This window comes from Pipra filicauda, unplaced genomic scaffold (genome assembly GCF_003945595.2).
Source record: "Pipra filicauda isolate LSUMZ 115617 unplaced genomic scaffold, ASM394559v2 scaffold80_size11013439_pilon, whole genome shotgun sequence".
Classification (NCBI taxonomy): Eukaryota; Metazoa; Chordata; class Aves; order Passeriformes; family Pipridae; genus Pipra; species Pipra filicauda.
The window spans coordinates 6,402,857-6,417,246 of record NW_024104987.1 but is presented as its reverse complement, the minus strand read 5'-3'; the positions used below and the strand labels follow the sequence as shown (position 1 = coordinate 6,417,246).

The following is a 14,390-nucleotide window of genomic DNA, read 5'->3' as shown; positions in this document are numbered from 1 at the left end:
TGTCAAGCATTGGAACAGGCTGCCCAGGAAATGAGGGAGTCACCATCCCTGGAGGTACCTAAAAGATGTGTAGGTGTAACTCTCGGGGACATGGTTTAGTGGTGGCCTTGACAGTGCTGAGTTAATGGATGGACTTGATGATCCTAGAGAACTTTTCCAACCTAAAGGATTCTATGTGGGGAGACTTTTCCTGCTGATGTGGAGATGTTGAGGCAGTTGTGGAGATGTTGAGGCAATCCTGCAGCTCTCAGCTCTTACGGGCATGGACCAAATTGCTCCTGTACAAGGGGAAGCCCTCCCAGAGCTTAGCAGGCTGCACAGAGCCCTTCTGCAGCCCGGGGAGCCCCTCTTATCAGAGCCTCTTCCTCTTAAACCCTCAGGGCCATTGAGGCTGCAGTGTTCCCTCTGCTGTATTGGCATAATCTGCTTGGGCAGCTCACAGAGGGTCACGGAACTCCCCGGAGCTGCTATCGCCATCCAGACACTGCTTCCTATTTCCCCTGCTGAAATACTTCCCCTAAAGGGGCTCCAAGAGAGCTGGAAAGGGACTTTAGACAAGGGGTGGAGTGACAGGACAAGGGAGAATGGCTTCAAACTGACAGAGGGAAGGGTTAGGTTAAATATTAGGAATAAATTCACCTGTGAGGGTGGTGAGGCCCTGGCACAGGTTGCCCAGAGAAGCTGTGGCTGCCCCATCCCTGGAAGGGTCCAAGGCCAGGTTGGATGGGGCTTGGAGCAACCTGGGCTAGTGGAAGGTGTCCCTGCCCATGAGAGGGAGGTTGACACCAGTGGTCACAGGCACACACTGCCAGTGCACGTGTGGCCACACACACCCCAGCACACACAAACACACGTGCACCCCAGTGTGCACACACATCCCACACATATACCAGTGCACGCACACATCCCACTGCACACACACACATTGAATTGCACACAAACACACATCCCAGTGCTCACACACATCCCACTGCACACACACACATTGAATTGCACACAAACACACATCCCAGTGCTCACACACATCCCACTGCACACACACACATTCAATTGCACACAAACACACATCCCAGTGCTCACATTTTTACAGTGCTCACACATTTACACAGTCACACACACACATTTATACAGTCACACACACACATTGTCACACACACACATTTACACACTCACACACACATTTACACACACACACATTTACACAGTCACACACACATTTACACACACACACATTTACACAGTCACGCACACACACATTTACACACACACACACATTTACACACACACACATTTACACACACACACATTTACACAGTCACACACACATTTACACAGTCACGCACATTTACACAGTCACGCACATTTACACAGTCACGCACATTTACACACCCACATTCACAAACTCTCGCTCTCTCACCCCGGCCCCGCCCCATTCCTCGGCCCCGCCCCTGGCCCCGCCCCCTCCCCAAGCCCCGCCCCGGCCCTGCCCGCGCACGCGCAGCGGCGCTGTCGGCGCGGCGGGCGATGGTGGCCGGCGGGGCGATGGTGGCCGGCGGGCGGGCGAGGAAGCTGGTGCGGCGTTACCGGCTGGCGGCCGCCACGGCCCTCGCCATCCTCCTGCTCCAGGGGCTCGTCCTCTGGAGCTCCGCCGGCCTCGACGAGGAGGGGCCAGCCGAGGTGCGCCGCGGGAGGGAGCAGGGGGGCCGCCCGGGGCCTGCCGGGGGGTCGGTGAAGGGTCGGGGGGGCGGCGAAGGGGATGGAGGGGCTGTGAGAGGGCTGAGGGCGACGCGGGGGACAGGGGAGGCCTGAGGGGACTGAGGTGGGCTGAGGGCCTGAGGAGTCATGGGGGGGCGGTGCTTGCTGGAAGGGGGTGTTTTTTGTGGGGAGACCCTTGGGGGACAGTGCCCTGGGGGGACCGGAGTGACCTCTTGCTCTGGAGCTGGGAGGGGGGCACAGAGGGCGTGCTCCCCCCCACGTTCAGGGTGTCTCTGTGGGGTTGGTGAGGCCCAGACCCAGGATGGGGTCGCTGGCTTGGGGAGAGGGGGCCACAGCCCCAGGCTGATGGGGACAGGGGCACTGGGATGGGCAGTGGGATGTCGCCTGTGAGGGGTCTCCAGCTGCAGCAGTGCAGGGTCACAGCACCGGAGAAAGGGAGCTTGTAGCTTGTAACCCAGAGGGGTTGGAGTCTGGTATGGGGGAGGGAGTGTGGGAGGCTTTATGGGGGTCTTGCACTTCTCTGTGATCTGGAGGATGCTGTGAGGAGGTCGGCTGCACCCAAATATAAAACACGGAATTCAGAGAGCTGGGATGGCACACACAGCAGCTCGGGAAGTTTGTGTCAGCTCCTGTGTACCTGGCCCGGTCAGGGGCATCCCTGTGAAGTGTGAGGGAACAAGGACCTTTTGGAGTCCCTGTTGTCTTTGTACCAGAACACTCTGCTGGGGTGAAATGCGTCACTGCTTTCTTGTGACTGTGGGGAAACCGAGGCACAGGCTGCTGAAGGAGTTTGCCCAAGGTCAGGCACAGAGCAGGTATCAAGGAGGCTCAGGCTGCTGAAGGATGTTGCTGCCACCTTCAAACAAAGCTCCTGGTCTCTGGGTTGCTTATTTGGATTTATTTATTTATTGGGTACTGCCCAGACTGTATCCAGGTCCAGTGTGTCTGGATGGACCAGTGGACCAGTGGCTGAAACCTCCTGGTGTGGAGGGTGATCCCATGGTCAGCAGGTCTAGAAAGTTTTCCTCAAGAGCAAAGAGGTGAGAAGGTGAACTGGGAAGCCCGTTGCAATAGGGAAGGTCTCTAAGGTGACACCACGCACTCAGCAGGTTAATTCCCAGCCCCAGGAAGTCTTGGGCCATGGGGAACGGCCATGAGCACCTTTGTGTGCTGCCATACACCCATCACTGACACAGAACCAGGGAATAGATGTGGCAACAGAGAGGACATGGAGTTGCCCATGATCCAGAGGCACTGCAAGCATGAGAGCAGACTGATCTGGCACCAAGGAGTGCCCGACTGCTCCTTTCCCTTTTCTGTGACCTTGATCAAATTACTTCACCTGTCCTGTCTTCCCTTTTCCTCTGCACCATCCTGTACTGCTTTTCTCTGCTCCTGCCTTGTGCAGCCTCCTGGGTTGGCTTGTTCTGCCTTGGTCCTTGCCTGAATTCCCCATGTCTCGTCCCAAAACTGAGCTGGGCACCTGACAGGTTTGGCCGTGGGTCCCCATGCCTGGAAATGGGATGGTTCACCACCAGCAGCCCTGACTCCAGGGTTTGGGAATTGATGAGCCTCTTTGGAGAAGGCAAGAATGATGGCGAATTTTACAGACAGCCCAAACCCATTAGCAAGCTGGGAAAAGTCCAATTAACCTTTATTTCTTGTAAAATGGCAGGTTTCTGTGCCCTCCTGCAGCTTCTGATTTTGGCCAGACCTGGAGGAGTCATCATTCCCCTAAGGGCATTTCTGGTAAAGCCAGAGGAACACTCCCAGGAGAGCCTGACCTTGTGGGCCTAGAAGGATTTGGGGAAGTTTGGGATCTCTTAATTGCCAGAGTAAATGGCTCCTTCCCACTAATGGACACAGCTCATCCCCACCACGAATGGGCTGTGACTGGCTATGGAGAGAGAAAGGGAGACTTGAGTCCTGGAAGCACTGTGGAGCCGGCTGTGCTGCTTGGATCTATCCCTTCTCTTCCCAAGCCTGATTGTGGGGTCCTGCAGGCTCCCTGTATTCACCAAACAGATGCTTTATGGTGTGCAGGGCAGGAGTAGCTGGATCTGTCTCCATCACCCTTCCAGGCAGGAGGTGACATCTCTCTGGGGCCTGTGTGTTGGTGTCCACTGTGTGCTGTGGCTCCAGAGAAGCTTCCTGTGAAACGTCTTCTCTTCTAGAGAAGAGATTCCTCGACTTTTTCTTTTCTTTTTAGGGGGCTGACTCCAGCCATTTTAGTTCTGGATTCCTCTGGTGACTTTGGAAAGTTTTGGTGCTGATTTTGTCTGATGGGTGCTCATATGTGGCAGACACTGGAGTCAGACAACCAGAGGGGGAATCCTGCAGGACACCAGGTGCTGTTAACTCTGCTCCTCACAATGGCAGAGCTTGGACCTGTGCTGGGGATTGGGTGCAGGTAGATACCTGACCCACAGCTCTGTGGCACTGTGGAGTGGCAATGTCACACTAGGGGAGGCAGGACAGGGTAAGTCTCTCAAGAAACAAGCAAACAGGACAAGAGGAAACAGCCTCAAGTTGTGCCAGGGGAGGTTTAAGTTGGATATTAGGAAAAATTTCTTCAACAAAAAGGTTGTCAAGCCCTGGAGAGGGCTGGGTGAGGAAGTGGTGGAGTCACAGTCTCTGGAGGTATATAAAAGATGTGTAGATGTGGCACTGGGGGACATGTTTTAGCGGTGGCTTTGGCTGTGCTTTAACAGTTGAATGATCTTAGAGGGCTTTTTCAACCTAAACGATTCGATTCTGTGATTCTAAGTGACCTCTGGCTGGTGCCTGGAGTCATCTGTGTGTGTCAGGAGGAGGAGATGGGGATGGGGAGCCTCACCAAATGTCCAACACATGAGTCTTAAATACAGCAGCACAATGTGGCCAGAGCTGTTCCCTGCCAGGCTGGGGTGGAGGGATTACTCTGCTGTGGTGCAGTAATTAGAAACCCTTGAGTTCGTTAGCTGTCAGCTCCGGAAAAGCTGGCGATGCTTCTAACAACTTCCCTACTGGGAAAGGCAGCCAGGCATGCTTGTGAGCTGGGAACAGGGCTCCTTCCAGGGGGATGAGCAGGACTGTAACCAGGGGTGAGCATCAAATGGGGGGAATCCCTGGAGTCAGGTGTGTTGGGGAGTGGAGGGTGCGAGCAGGACCAGTGAGTCTCTTCCTGTAGGAACGGTGCTGAGCCCATGGAAGAGTCACTCCTTGATTGTAGCTCCTGACTGCCTGCTCCTGTGGTGCTTGGTGGGGAAAACAGGTTTATAGCTGTGGAACTGATGGTCCTGCCTGGTGACCAATGAAGGGTTTGCTGCCTGTCTCGGCCCGCCTGTGACGCATGTCTGGGTGGAGGTGGACTCGGCTCATCCCCGCTGAACCAACCCCTTGGGATTTAAGCAGTGGTTTGGCCATGGTTTGCAGGCTGTGCCACCACAATAAGGGTAGTTCAGGGACTGTGGAGCAGGCAGATCATGCCAGATGCTTTCCAGCCTTTCCACTGTGTGCATTCTCCTGGCTGTGACCTTCCCAGGAGCTACACCCATTGGGTTCCTTGTGCTGGGGGCTAGTTTAGTCCTGCTGTCCTTGTGAGACATCTGCCCATCCTCATGAGATGCTGCTGCCCAGGAATACCCCTGGGTGTGCCTCGCAGCCCCCTGTGGTGCCTGGCACAGTGACTGGGCAGTCAGGGTTTGGGGGTGCTGTGAGAGAACCGTGGGAGGCCTGGCTGGAGCAGGCAGCTGCCTACCTGTCATCTGGGAGCCCCTGCAGTGGGAGCACACAGCCACAGCCCCACGGGTACCACTTACTGGGAAAGTTCTTTCCCACGAGCATTGAATCCAAACTTCCCAACTCCCTGCTCTCCCCAAGGCTGGCTCATCAGCCAGCCTGGCAGAGGTAACGAAGCATAATTAATTACACATCCGCTTGGCTCCATGGGAGGGTTTGTAACTGGATTTCTAGGGAAGTGGTGATGGCAGTGCCTGCCCCAGCCCAGTGCAGGGAGCTGGGGCCCAGGGAAGGGAGTGTGGGCAGGACCTCAGTTGATGCCTTTCTGGTGCTTTCAGCCCAGAGAGCACAGCTGTGACTGCCTGGGACTCTGGCTGTGCTGGGCTTGGGCTCACAGCGTGGTCATGGCAGGGAAGAGCTGGTCCATTTACCTCCTGGTAAAATAACCACCGACTGCCAGTGCAGCCTGGTGCTTGTCTCCACTGTTAGGGATGCCTCTATGTGGGCAGGACCCTGGAGGGTGGCTGGTGCAGGCACAACCCACTGTGGCAGTTTAGTCTGCAGCAAGCCCAGCCACAGAGAGCAAGACCCTTTGTGTGTGTCAGGTGCTGTGATGATGGGGTGTGCAAATTGAAGTCTCCCTTGCTGGCATATAGGGGTCTGTCCCTGTGACTGGGGCATAGAACCATGCAGGAGGGTGCTGTGGGGTCTTAGCCTGGGGTTTTAGGAGGCTGTGTAATGCCCTTTGCTGCACAGTGGTTGCTCCTGGAGCACTTGCTATGCTGCAGCGCTGAGCTCTGTGGGGACTGGGAACAGAGGTGCTCCAAGGAGCATGTTGGCAGAGCCAGGGGAAGCAGGCCCGAGTTAATGCTGTCTGTCCTCTCTTCTGCATCCACATGGAACCACAACAGGAGCGGCAGAAAAAAGCTGGGTTTCCCGAGAGCAGCGATGGCTCCAAGGACTCGGACAGCTCTGCTGGTCGCCGGGGCAGCGCCGGCCGGAAGCACGGGCGGTGGCGGGGCCGGCTGGACAGCCCCGGGGCACTGGTGTCCAAGGTGGTGAGAGCCGTCACTGCCAGACACAGGCCGGGATGGAGGCTGCCGGCCGCGCCGGACTCCTCCAGCCGCAGGAACCTGACGGAGCTGCGCGGGGAGGCCCAGCTGGCCGTCTTCCAGCAGGGTGACACGGGCAGCGTGGAGGGGGCTCCCCAGCCCACCGAGAACAGCTTCACCCCCAAGTGCGAAATCACGGGCAAAGACGCCCTGTCGGCGCTGGCCCGCGCCAGCACCAAGCAGTGCCAACAGGAGATCGCCAACGTGGTGTGTCTGCACCGGGCCGGCAGCCTCATGCCCCAGTCCGTGCCTCGCCACTGCCAGCTCTCTGGTGAGTCCCGCTGAGGTGCTCCTGCTCACCCTGGGCATCGGGAATATCCCAGGCGCCTTCCTTATGTCACCACACTGACCCACCTGGCAACAAGCGGCCTCAATCTGTCACTGATTCCCAGATTACCGCTGCCTCTGTAATCCAATCAAAGCTGTGCCAGCCTCCTTTAAGCTGGGCTGTTCATCCCAGCCCGCAGTGCTGCAGGGGTCAGAGCCCCGCCCAGCTGCATCTCCTGTTTTGAGGGGGCAGAGAAGGACAGCCCCTCCCTCAAAGTGCCCCTGTCAGTGTAAGACAAGGTGGGGGGTGTGCCACCGTTCACTGCCACTGCAGCCAGTTTGGGGTTTGTCTGAGGCCTTTTGCTTCTTTGCTGTCCCCTGCCTTGCTCAGGAGGTCTGAGTGGTGGATGCCAAGGCTGGGGGTGGCTGACAGCCCTCTCCCTCCACGTGCAGGCAAGGTGAGCCCTGTCATCCAGTGGGACGAGAGCCGGCTGCAGCAGGTGCCCCCCAGCCAGCCCGTGCGCATCGCCTACATGCTGGTCGTGCACGGCAGGGCCATCCGCCAGCTGAAGCGGCTCATCAAGGCCGTGTACCACCAGCAGCACTTCTTCTACATCCACGTCGACAAGGTGTGTGCTGGGGTGAGGGGAGGGGGTGCTAATGGTGCTGCATCAGTCACTGGGACAGGAAGCAGAGCTGGGTGGAAGTGGTTGGATAGGGTTGGTCCTCACTGCTGTGGAGCTGTGACCCTCCTGCCTCTGCTTCTGCAACCCCACAGAAGCAGGATCTATCCCCCCTGCCCAGAATAGTCTTATCGCTCCCCTCCACATGGAGGCTCCTGCGAGGGCTGACCCTGGGCTAGTGGCAAGGAGGGCAGGGCTCCAGGAGGATGAGCTCCCTGCTGAGGGTGAGCCCTGTTCCCTGGCAGCGCTCCAACTACCTCCATCGCGAGGCCGTGGAGCTGGCCCGGCACTACCCCAACATCCGTGTGACACCCTGGCGCATGGTGACCATCTGGGGAGGTGCCAGCCTGCTGAAGATGTACCTGCGTAGCATGAAGGACCTGCTGGAACTGTCTGAGTGGCCCTGGGACTTCTTCATCAACCTGAGTGCCACCGACTACCCAACGAGGTGAGGACGATGGAGGTGTTCGGGCAGCAGCCTTGGGAGGGGCAGGGAGGAGCAGGGATCTGAGGAAGATGGGGTTGGAGATTGCACCCACGTGCTGGTGATGATGTTCCAGGGCCAGGCTGGTCCCATCTCTGCGGAGGAGCCCAGCCGGAGGCTGTTTATTCCTGCGGTCTGGGTGTTGCAGGGGAACACACGTGTGAGGCGCCAGACGGCAGAGAGGCTGTGTCTGTCTCCCCAGTGACAGGACAAGGCTTTGAGTCAGCACCCACCAAACAGCTTTAGGCTCCTTGTGTCTGATGGCTCTTGCATTATGAGTGTTTACTTGGCTGCTTCACCCCCGAGGCATTAATGATTCCTAATTTGCACCTCAGGACCAATGAGGAGCTGGTGATGTTCCTGTCCAAATACCGAGATAAGAACTTCCTGAAGTCTCATGGCCGAGACAATGCAAGGTAATCCCAGCTCAGGGCAGAGCTGAGCTGAAGGAACAGATAAAGGAGGGATTTCAGAAACAGCTGGGCAAGGGGGGATGTTCTGCATGGAGCTGCACTTAGCAAAGTGGTTGACAATTCTAACTCCTCATTCTCATCCACATTGGCAGGTTTATCAAGAAGCAGGGCCTGGACCGCCTGTTCCACGAGTGTGACTCCCACATGTGGCGGCTGGGCGAGCGCCACATTCCCGAGGGCATCGTGGTGGACGGGGGCTCCGACTGGTTCTCGCTGACGCGCAGCTTCGTGGAGTACGTGGTCTATACCGACGACCAGCTCGTGTCCCAGCTGCGCCAGTTCTACACCTACACGCTCCTGCCAGCCGAGGTGGGTGCTTGCCTGCAGGGCACAGGCTGGGTTTGCTTACCACTGTATTTAACATCTCTGTTCCACTTCATCCCTGGGTAGCTGCAAAGGGCATTGCTGGTTCTGCTTTGTGCCTCCCCTCGTCCAGACGTGACAGATATGAGAGAGGATCAGACAGGCCAAGGGTCATGTTTAGATCCAGCCCTGCTTTAGGTCCAGACGCCCCTCTGGGCCAGATAAGGACTGGTGTGGGCGCACAGCCTGGTCCCTTACGTGTTGCCTTGTGCTGGGAACAGGGATAAGCTGTTCAGGAGCAGTCGAGGTCTGTCCTGTTCCTCTACGGGTGGGGGTCTCCATTAACCACCCATCCTCCATCCCCACTGGGTGTCCCTTCTCTGCCATGCACAGTCCTTCTTCCACACTGTCCTGGAGAACAGCCATGCCTGTGAGACGCTGGTCGATAACAACCTCCGAGTGACCAACTGGAACCGGAAGCTGGGCTGTAAGTGCCAATATAAACACATAGTCGACTGGTGCGGGTGCTCCCCAAATGACTTCAAACCCCAGGACTTCCTCCGGCTACAGGTGAAAAACATCCTCCTTTCTCCTCCTGCTCTCTCCCCTGCTCCCTGTCTCTCTCCTCTCTGAGCTGCCCCGCGGGCACCCTGGACTGCGGTGCCAGCTGCTGTGCATGCCCCCACGAGCTGCACCCCAGCCCTGCAAGGGACCAGAGCAGGGTTGGCTCCCCAGCCGCTGTGGGGCTCAGTGTTGACATGTCTGTAAACACTCGGGCAGCAGGGTTGTGCTGGTTGTCCTGCCATGCAGCCAGGCTTCTGCTTGCAGTGCTGTTCCTCTTCCCAGACTTTCTCTCCTGTTTTCCTGCTCTTTCCCTGCAGACCTATCACTTGGGGCAAATACCTTTTTGGTAAAACCCCTTTGGAGTGCTGCCGCTTTTGGCAGGACAAAATGCCTTCTGACAAACTGTCTCCCATGCTCTCAGTGCATGGGGATGTAGACTGAACACGGGAGGCTTGGGGGAGGTAGACCCAGCTCTGAAAAGAGCAGTTGGCAGGATTTTCCAGCAGTCTTGGGCTTGCAGAGCCCAGAGCAGAGCCCTGATCCTGCAGGCTGTGCCACATGGCCAGGGCTTGTGCAGGGCTCTGCAGCAGCTCTGCGGGGTGGGGGCCCATCAGAATAGAGATTGCAGCAAAGGAGCTGGATGACACATGGCTGCTTCTGAGCACAGAAAGGAGGCGGCAGTGGGAGACATGGGAACCCATCTGCATTACCAGTAAGCGTTCGATGTGCTCCCACTGATCCTGTCATAGAGGATCCCACGTACAGACTGGCTGGGCTGGGCTGCTCCTTAGCCTGTGCCCTCAAAGGGGACAGGATGGGTCCCAGCGTTTCTTCCTGCTGGGGTGGGAGGGCAGAGCGAGCGAAGCCAACACTGTTAGAAATGCCTGTGCTCTTCCAGCAACTCTCCAGACCCACCTTCTTCGCCCGCAAGTTCGAGTCAACAGTGAATCAGGAGGTGCTGGAGATCTTGGACACACACCTCTACGGCAGCTACCCCCCCAACACACCGGCCCTCAAGGCGTACTGGGAGAACGTCTATGACCGCGTGGACGGGCTCAGCGGGCTCAGCGATGTCACCCTCACCTTCTACACAGCCTTCTCCAGGCTGGGGCTCCACAAAGCCGCGTCCACGCCGGCAGTGAAGGCTGACAAGCTCTGCAGGTGGGGTGTTTGCTGTAGGGCTCTTTCCAGGCTCCAAGTGGCAGCCTTCACCTCGTGCTGGGAGGATGCCAATGCTAAGGCGTGCAACCTCTCTCTCTGTCTCTTTATCCAGATTTGAACCCCGGGGCTTCCCCTCCAGTGTGCACTTATATTTCTATGACGACCGTTTCCAGGGTTACCTGGTGATGCAGGAAGTGCAGAATTTGGCAACTGGGCAGGCAGAGTCCCTGGAGGTGTGGATGATGCCCCAAGGAGCTCTGAAGCTGTCAGGTCACGGAGGGCAGGCAAACCGCTTGCAAAACCTTGAGGTAAATGGGGCACTTTCCTGCCTGGCTCTCCCACTCTGTGCAGCCCTTCCTCCTCTCCCCCACCTGCACCACGTCGTGGGGACAGAGGGACACAGTGCTGCCACTATGTCTGAGAACAAACCTTTGTCTGGGAGTTTGGTTTCTGTGTGGCATGTGGAGCTGATTGGTGGGGAACAGGCCTACAGAGGATCTTTCAGGGGAGAGCTGAGGCCATGGTGCCCAACGCCTGCAGCTGCAGGAGGCCTCCCAGGGCTGGATTAGCACTGACAGGGTTCAGGCACATGAGCCATGGCGGGTGGGTTGTCCATTGCTTTGGGCTCCAAAGTTAATGCCTTCCCTGGTTCGGACAGGTGAAACACAAAACCTCAGCTGATAAAAAAACCTCTCTCTGCCCAGCATCCCACTGTTTGTGCCTCCTGTCCCTCCAGGTGGGCACAGAGTGGGACCCCAAGGAAAGACTGTTCCGCAATTTTGGAGGCTTGATGGGGCCTTTTGATGAGCCGGTGGCCATGCAGAAGTGGTCACGGGGCCCCAACCTGACAGCCACGGTGGTGTGGATCGACCCCACCTACGTCATTGCCGCCTCCTACGACATCACGGTGGATGCCGAGGCAGAGTTCACCCAGTACAAGCCCCCCCTCAACCACCCACTGCGCCCCGGCATCTGGACCATCCGACTCCTCCAGTTCTGGGAGCCTTTGGGGGAGAACCAGTTCCTGGTGGTGCCCCAGACCTTCAACCGCAAGCAGCCTCTCAGGAAAGGTGAGGATGCTTTGGGGCTGGACAGGAGGGTTTCCCCGTGGGTGGTCCAAGGTGCATCCCCCTGTGCTGGCCTCTGGGCTGCAACTGGTGACAAGGCAGGAACCATTTCTGCTGGTGTCCCCTTGCCCACTTGAATCCTTAAACTGGGCCTTTGGGCAGCTGTGGAGGGCCCATTGGCAGGTCAGTCAGATCCTTCCTGCATCAGCATCCCAGTCCTTGGGCTGGAAGGGAGCTGGGATTGGAAAGGGATGAGGTGGTGTGCCCCACCATAGTGGGAGGTAGAACCTGCAGGGATGTTGCTGCGCTGCTGATCCCCTCTCTCTTCTCTCCCTGTCCTGCCCAGACGACAGCAACTGGCTGCACGGTGGGCCCCCCCGCAACGAGTACATGGATCAGAACTTCCAGGGCCTGGGGGGGATCCTGAACCTGCCGCGCTCCGAGGCGGCGGAGGAGGATGCGGCGCAGAAGGCGCAACTGACGGGCAAGGCACTGGAGGACTGGGCGGACACTGCCGTCGGCACCTTCTGGGCTGTGGCAGGTGTCTGTGTCAGCAGCCCCTCCGCCTGCACCTCCCTGGAGACCTGCAGCAAAACGTCCTGGAGCTCTCTCTCCCCGGACCCCAAATCGGAACTGGGGCCCGTCAAACCCGACGGGCGGCTGAGGTAGCAGGAGCAGCCGGGGGGCGGCCTTGGGAGCGAGGAACATCCTCCATCTCTGGCATGGGGTGTCTCCGGACCACATCACCCTGTGCCATTTGCACTGTAGTCACTCGAGGAAGAGAGAATGGGAACCTTCAGGCAGGGGAAAACCTTCTCCTGTTGGGGTGTTTTGGGCAGAGGGAGAAGCATGAGGTGGGTCTGCCCACCTCCCCAGGAACGGGCCCTTGCTGGCCAGGGAGAGCGTGCTGGGGTGCCCGTCCCTGTGAGGGCATGTCTGGTGCTTGGGAAGAGCTATGTGTTTGTTACTCCAGGCCTTGGAGCCTCAGGAAAGAGTGATGTGGGAGGGAGGGAGGGACAGCTGGTGTGTGGGCAGGCTCTGGACCAGCTCAGCACCCTGCCCAGCCCTGGGCTGGAGCTCAGCAGGACCAGGCCATTGCTGCTGGCTGCCCCCCCAGGGGGCTGGCGAGGGACTGGGGACAGGCAGAAGCAGAACAAGTCAAAGCCTGCTATGTGCACAGAACTGCTGCTGGCCCAGGGCTTGCATCTCATCCCCTCCACCCCAGCCCTTTAGTTTGTATTTTTATAAATATATATATAGAGAAATATATATGATGCAAAGTGCAATAGAGACGAGGGCCCGCGTTGGCCGGGAAATCCTTGTGTCTCCATCTCCCCTCAGACTGTAACGTACCTTGTTCTCTTAGGTGTCCTGGTGCTACAGGACAGGGTGCTGGGTTGTTTACGTATTTTTTTATTATTATTAATTATTATTATTGTTTTGCCGTTTGCCCATTTCCTGCTGGGGGCTGCTGGGGACCCGCAGCCTGCTGCCCTGGGGCAGGGTTGCCCCAGGTTGTGAGGTGCTGCCTGTCCCATGGGGCAGCTGCCCAACTGTGCCAAATGTCTGGAGCCCTGGTGTGTTGTGTGACAGCGAACGGGGAGCGCTCAGTGCGTGGTTCCAGGCCAACAAGCCGCTGTAGACTCAACCACTTTCATCTCTGCTCCAGCAAAGGGATGCCCCCATCCCCTGCCAAAACATCGTCCACGGAGCCAACATCCTGCTGCGGATGAGACAGCAGCTTGCCGTGCCTGGGGGGCTGCCCCATGCCACAGCTCCTTGGCCCGACCTTTTCTTTTCTCCTGCGTCAGCAGAAGCTCTTGGGACCTGCTGTGCTTCCCTGGACAAAAAGCAAAGCGGCGAGACAAGGTCCAGCCAGCTCCACCCGCTCTCTGCTGTTCCTGCTTCCCTCTGCTCCGGAGGGAAGAGACACCACCTCCTCCTGGGAAGAGTTGCAATGGAGCATCCCCCTTCCCTGCTGTCCTCACAGGATGTCCTTGGCGGTCTGCCTCCAACATTCTTTTCTCCAAGACTGATGCTGCCTGGAGAAGTCTGGGTTTGGTTTCACCCTGGGAAGACACATCACAGCTGGGGATTATCTGAAGCCTGTCTGGCTCAACCCTCTGCTCAAGGCAGGGTCTCAGGAGCCGGTGGGGTTTTGCTGTCTCCATGGATCTGTGCCATCCTCAATTTCCTCCTGTGTCCCATCTCCCCCTGCCTGGCAGGTCTCACCCTCCCAGTCTCCAGATTTAAGGATGCTGGTGCTGCAAGACGTGTGTTGTAAAATGGAGGGGATGGAGACCTTGGTATGTGAGGGCAGGTACCTGCTGGCACCTGGCCCATCCCTCCTGTGCCCACTCCTGCCTGGGGTATTCCAGGAGCTGTGGAGGGATGTGGGAGGGGAGAGGTGCCACACAGGGGAGGATGCCAAAACTCTGTGTCAGAAGCATTATGTAAAGTTGTCTTAAATATGCAACATCATCACAAATATATCTATATCTCTACAGTCCTGTGTCTGGTTTTTGTGGTGGTCTGGAAGGCCTGAAGGGTGGGGGGAGCTTGGGCTCACCCCAGTGAGGGTGTAAATCCCTCCTGGGCACCGGGGCAGGTGGTGTGGGGGTGTTGAGGCAGAGTGACCTTGCTCGTGTGGATAATGTATGACCCAAAACCAAGTTTGAGATTTTCATAGCATGTGGCCGGAGGGTGAGAGCTCGACGGCCCGGAGCCGGGGGCTGAGCCCGGTTACACCCTGGCAGCGTGTGCCCTGCAGGTACCGGACTACTTAGCCTTGACATGGCACTTAACTAAGGTGTTAATTAGCTAATGAGCGGGCACCTCCT

The 14,390-nt window shown here is 57.7% G+C and overlaps 1 protein-coding gene across 1 annotated transcript; it reads left to right on the top strand.

The window, feature by feature from the left end:
* The first annotated feature begins 1,536 nt into the window (after window positions 1-1,536).
* XYLT2 (xylosyltransferase 2) lies at window positions 1,537-14,056 on the top strand. Its single transcript, XM_027749848.2, has 11 exons — window positions 1,537-1,677; window positions 6,348-6,819; window positions 7,269-7,444; window positions 7,744-7,946; window positions 8,318-8,398; window positions 8,548-8,764; window positions 9,152-9,328; window positions 10,221-10,483; window positions 10,596-10,791; window positions 11,220-11,553; window positions 11,897-14,056. The coding sequence occupies exons 1-11, from the start codon at window positions 1,543-1,545 to the stop codon at window positions 12,217-12,219; spliced, it is 2,577 nt and encodes an 858-aa protein (XP_027605649.1). The 5' UTR covers window positions 1,537-1,542; the 3' UTR covers window positions 12,220-14,056.
* Window positions 14,057-14,390: the final 334 nt, after the last annotated feature.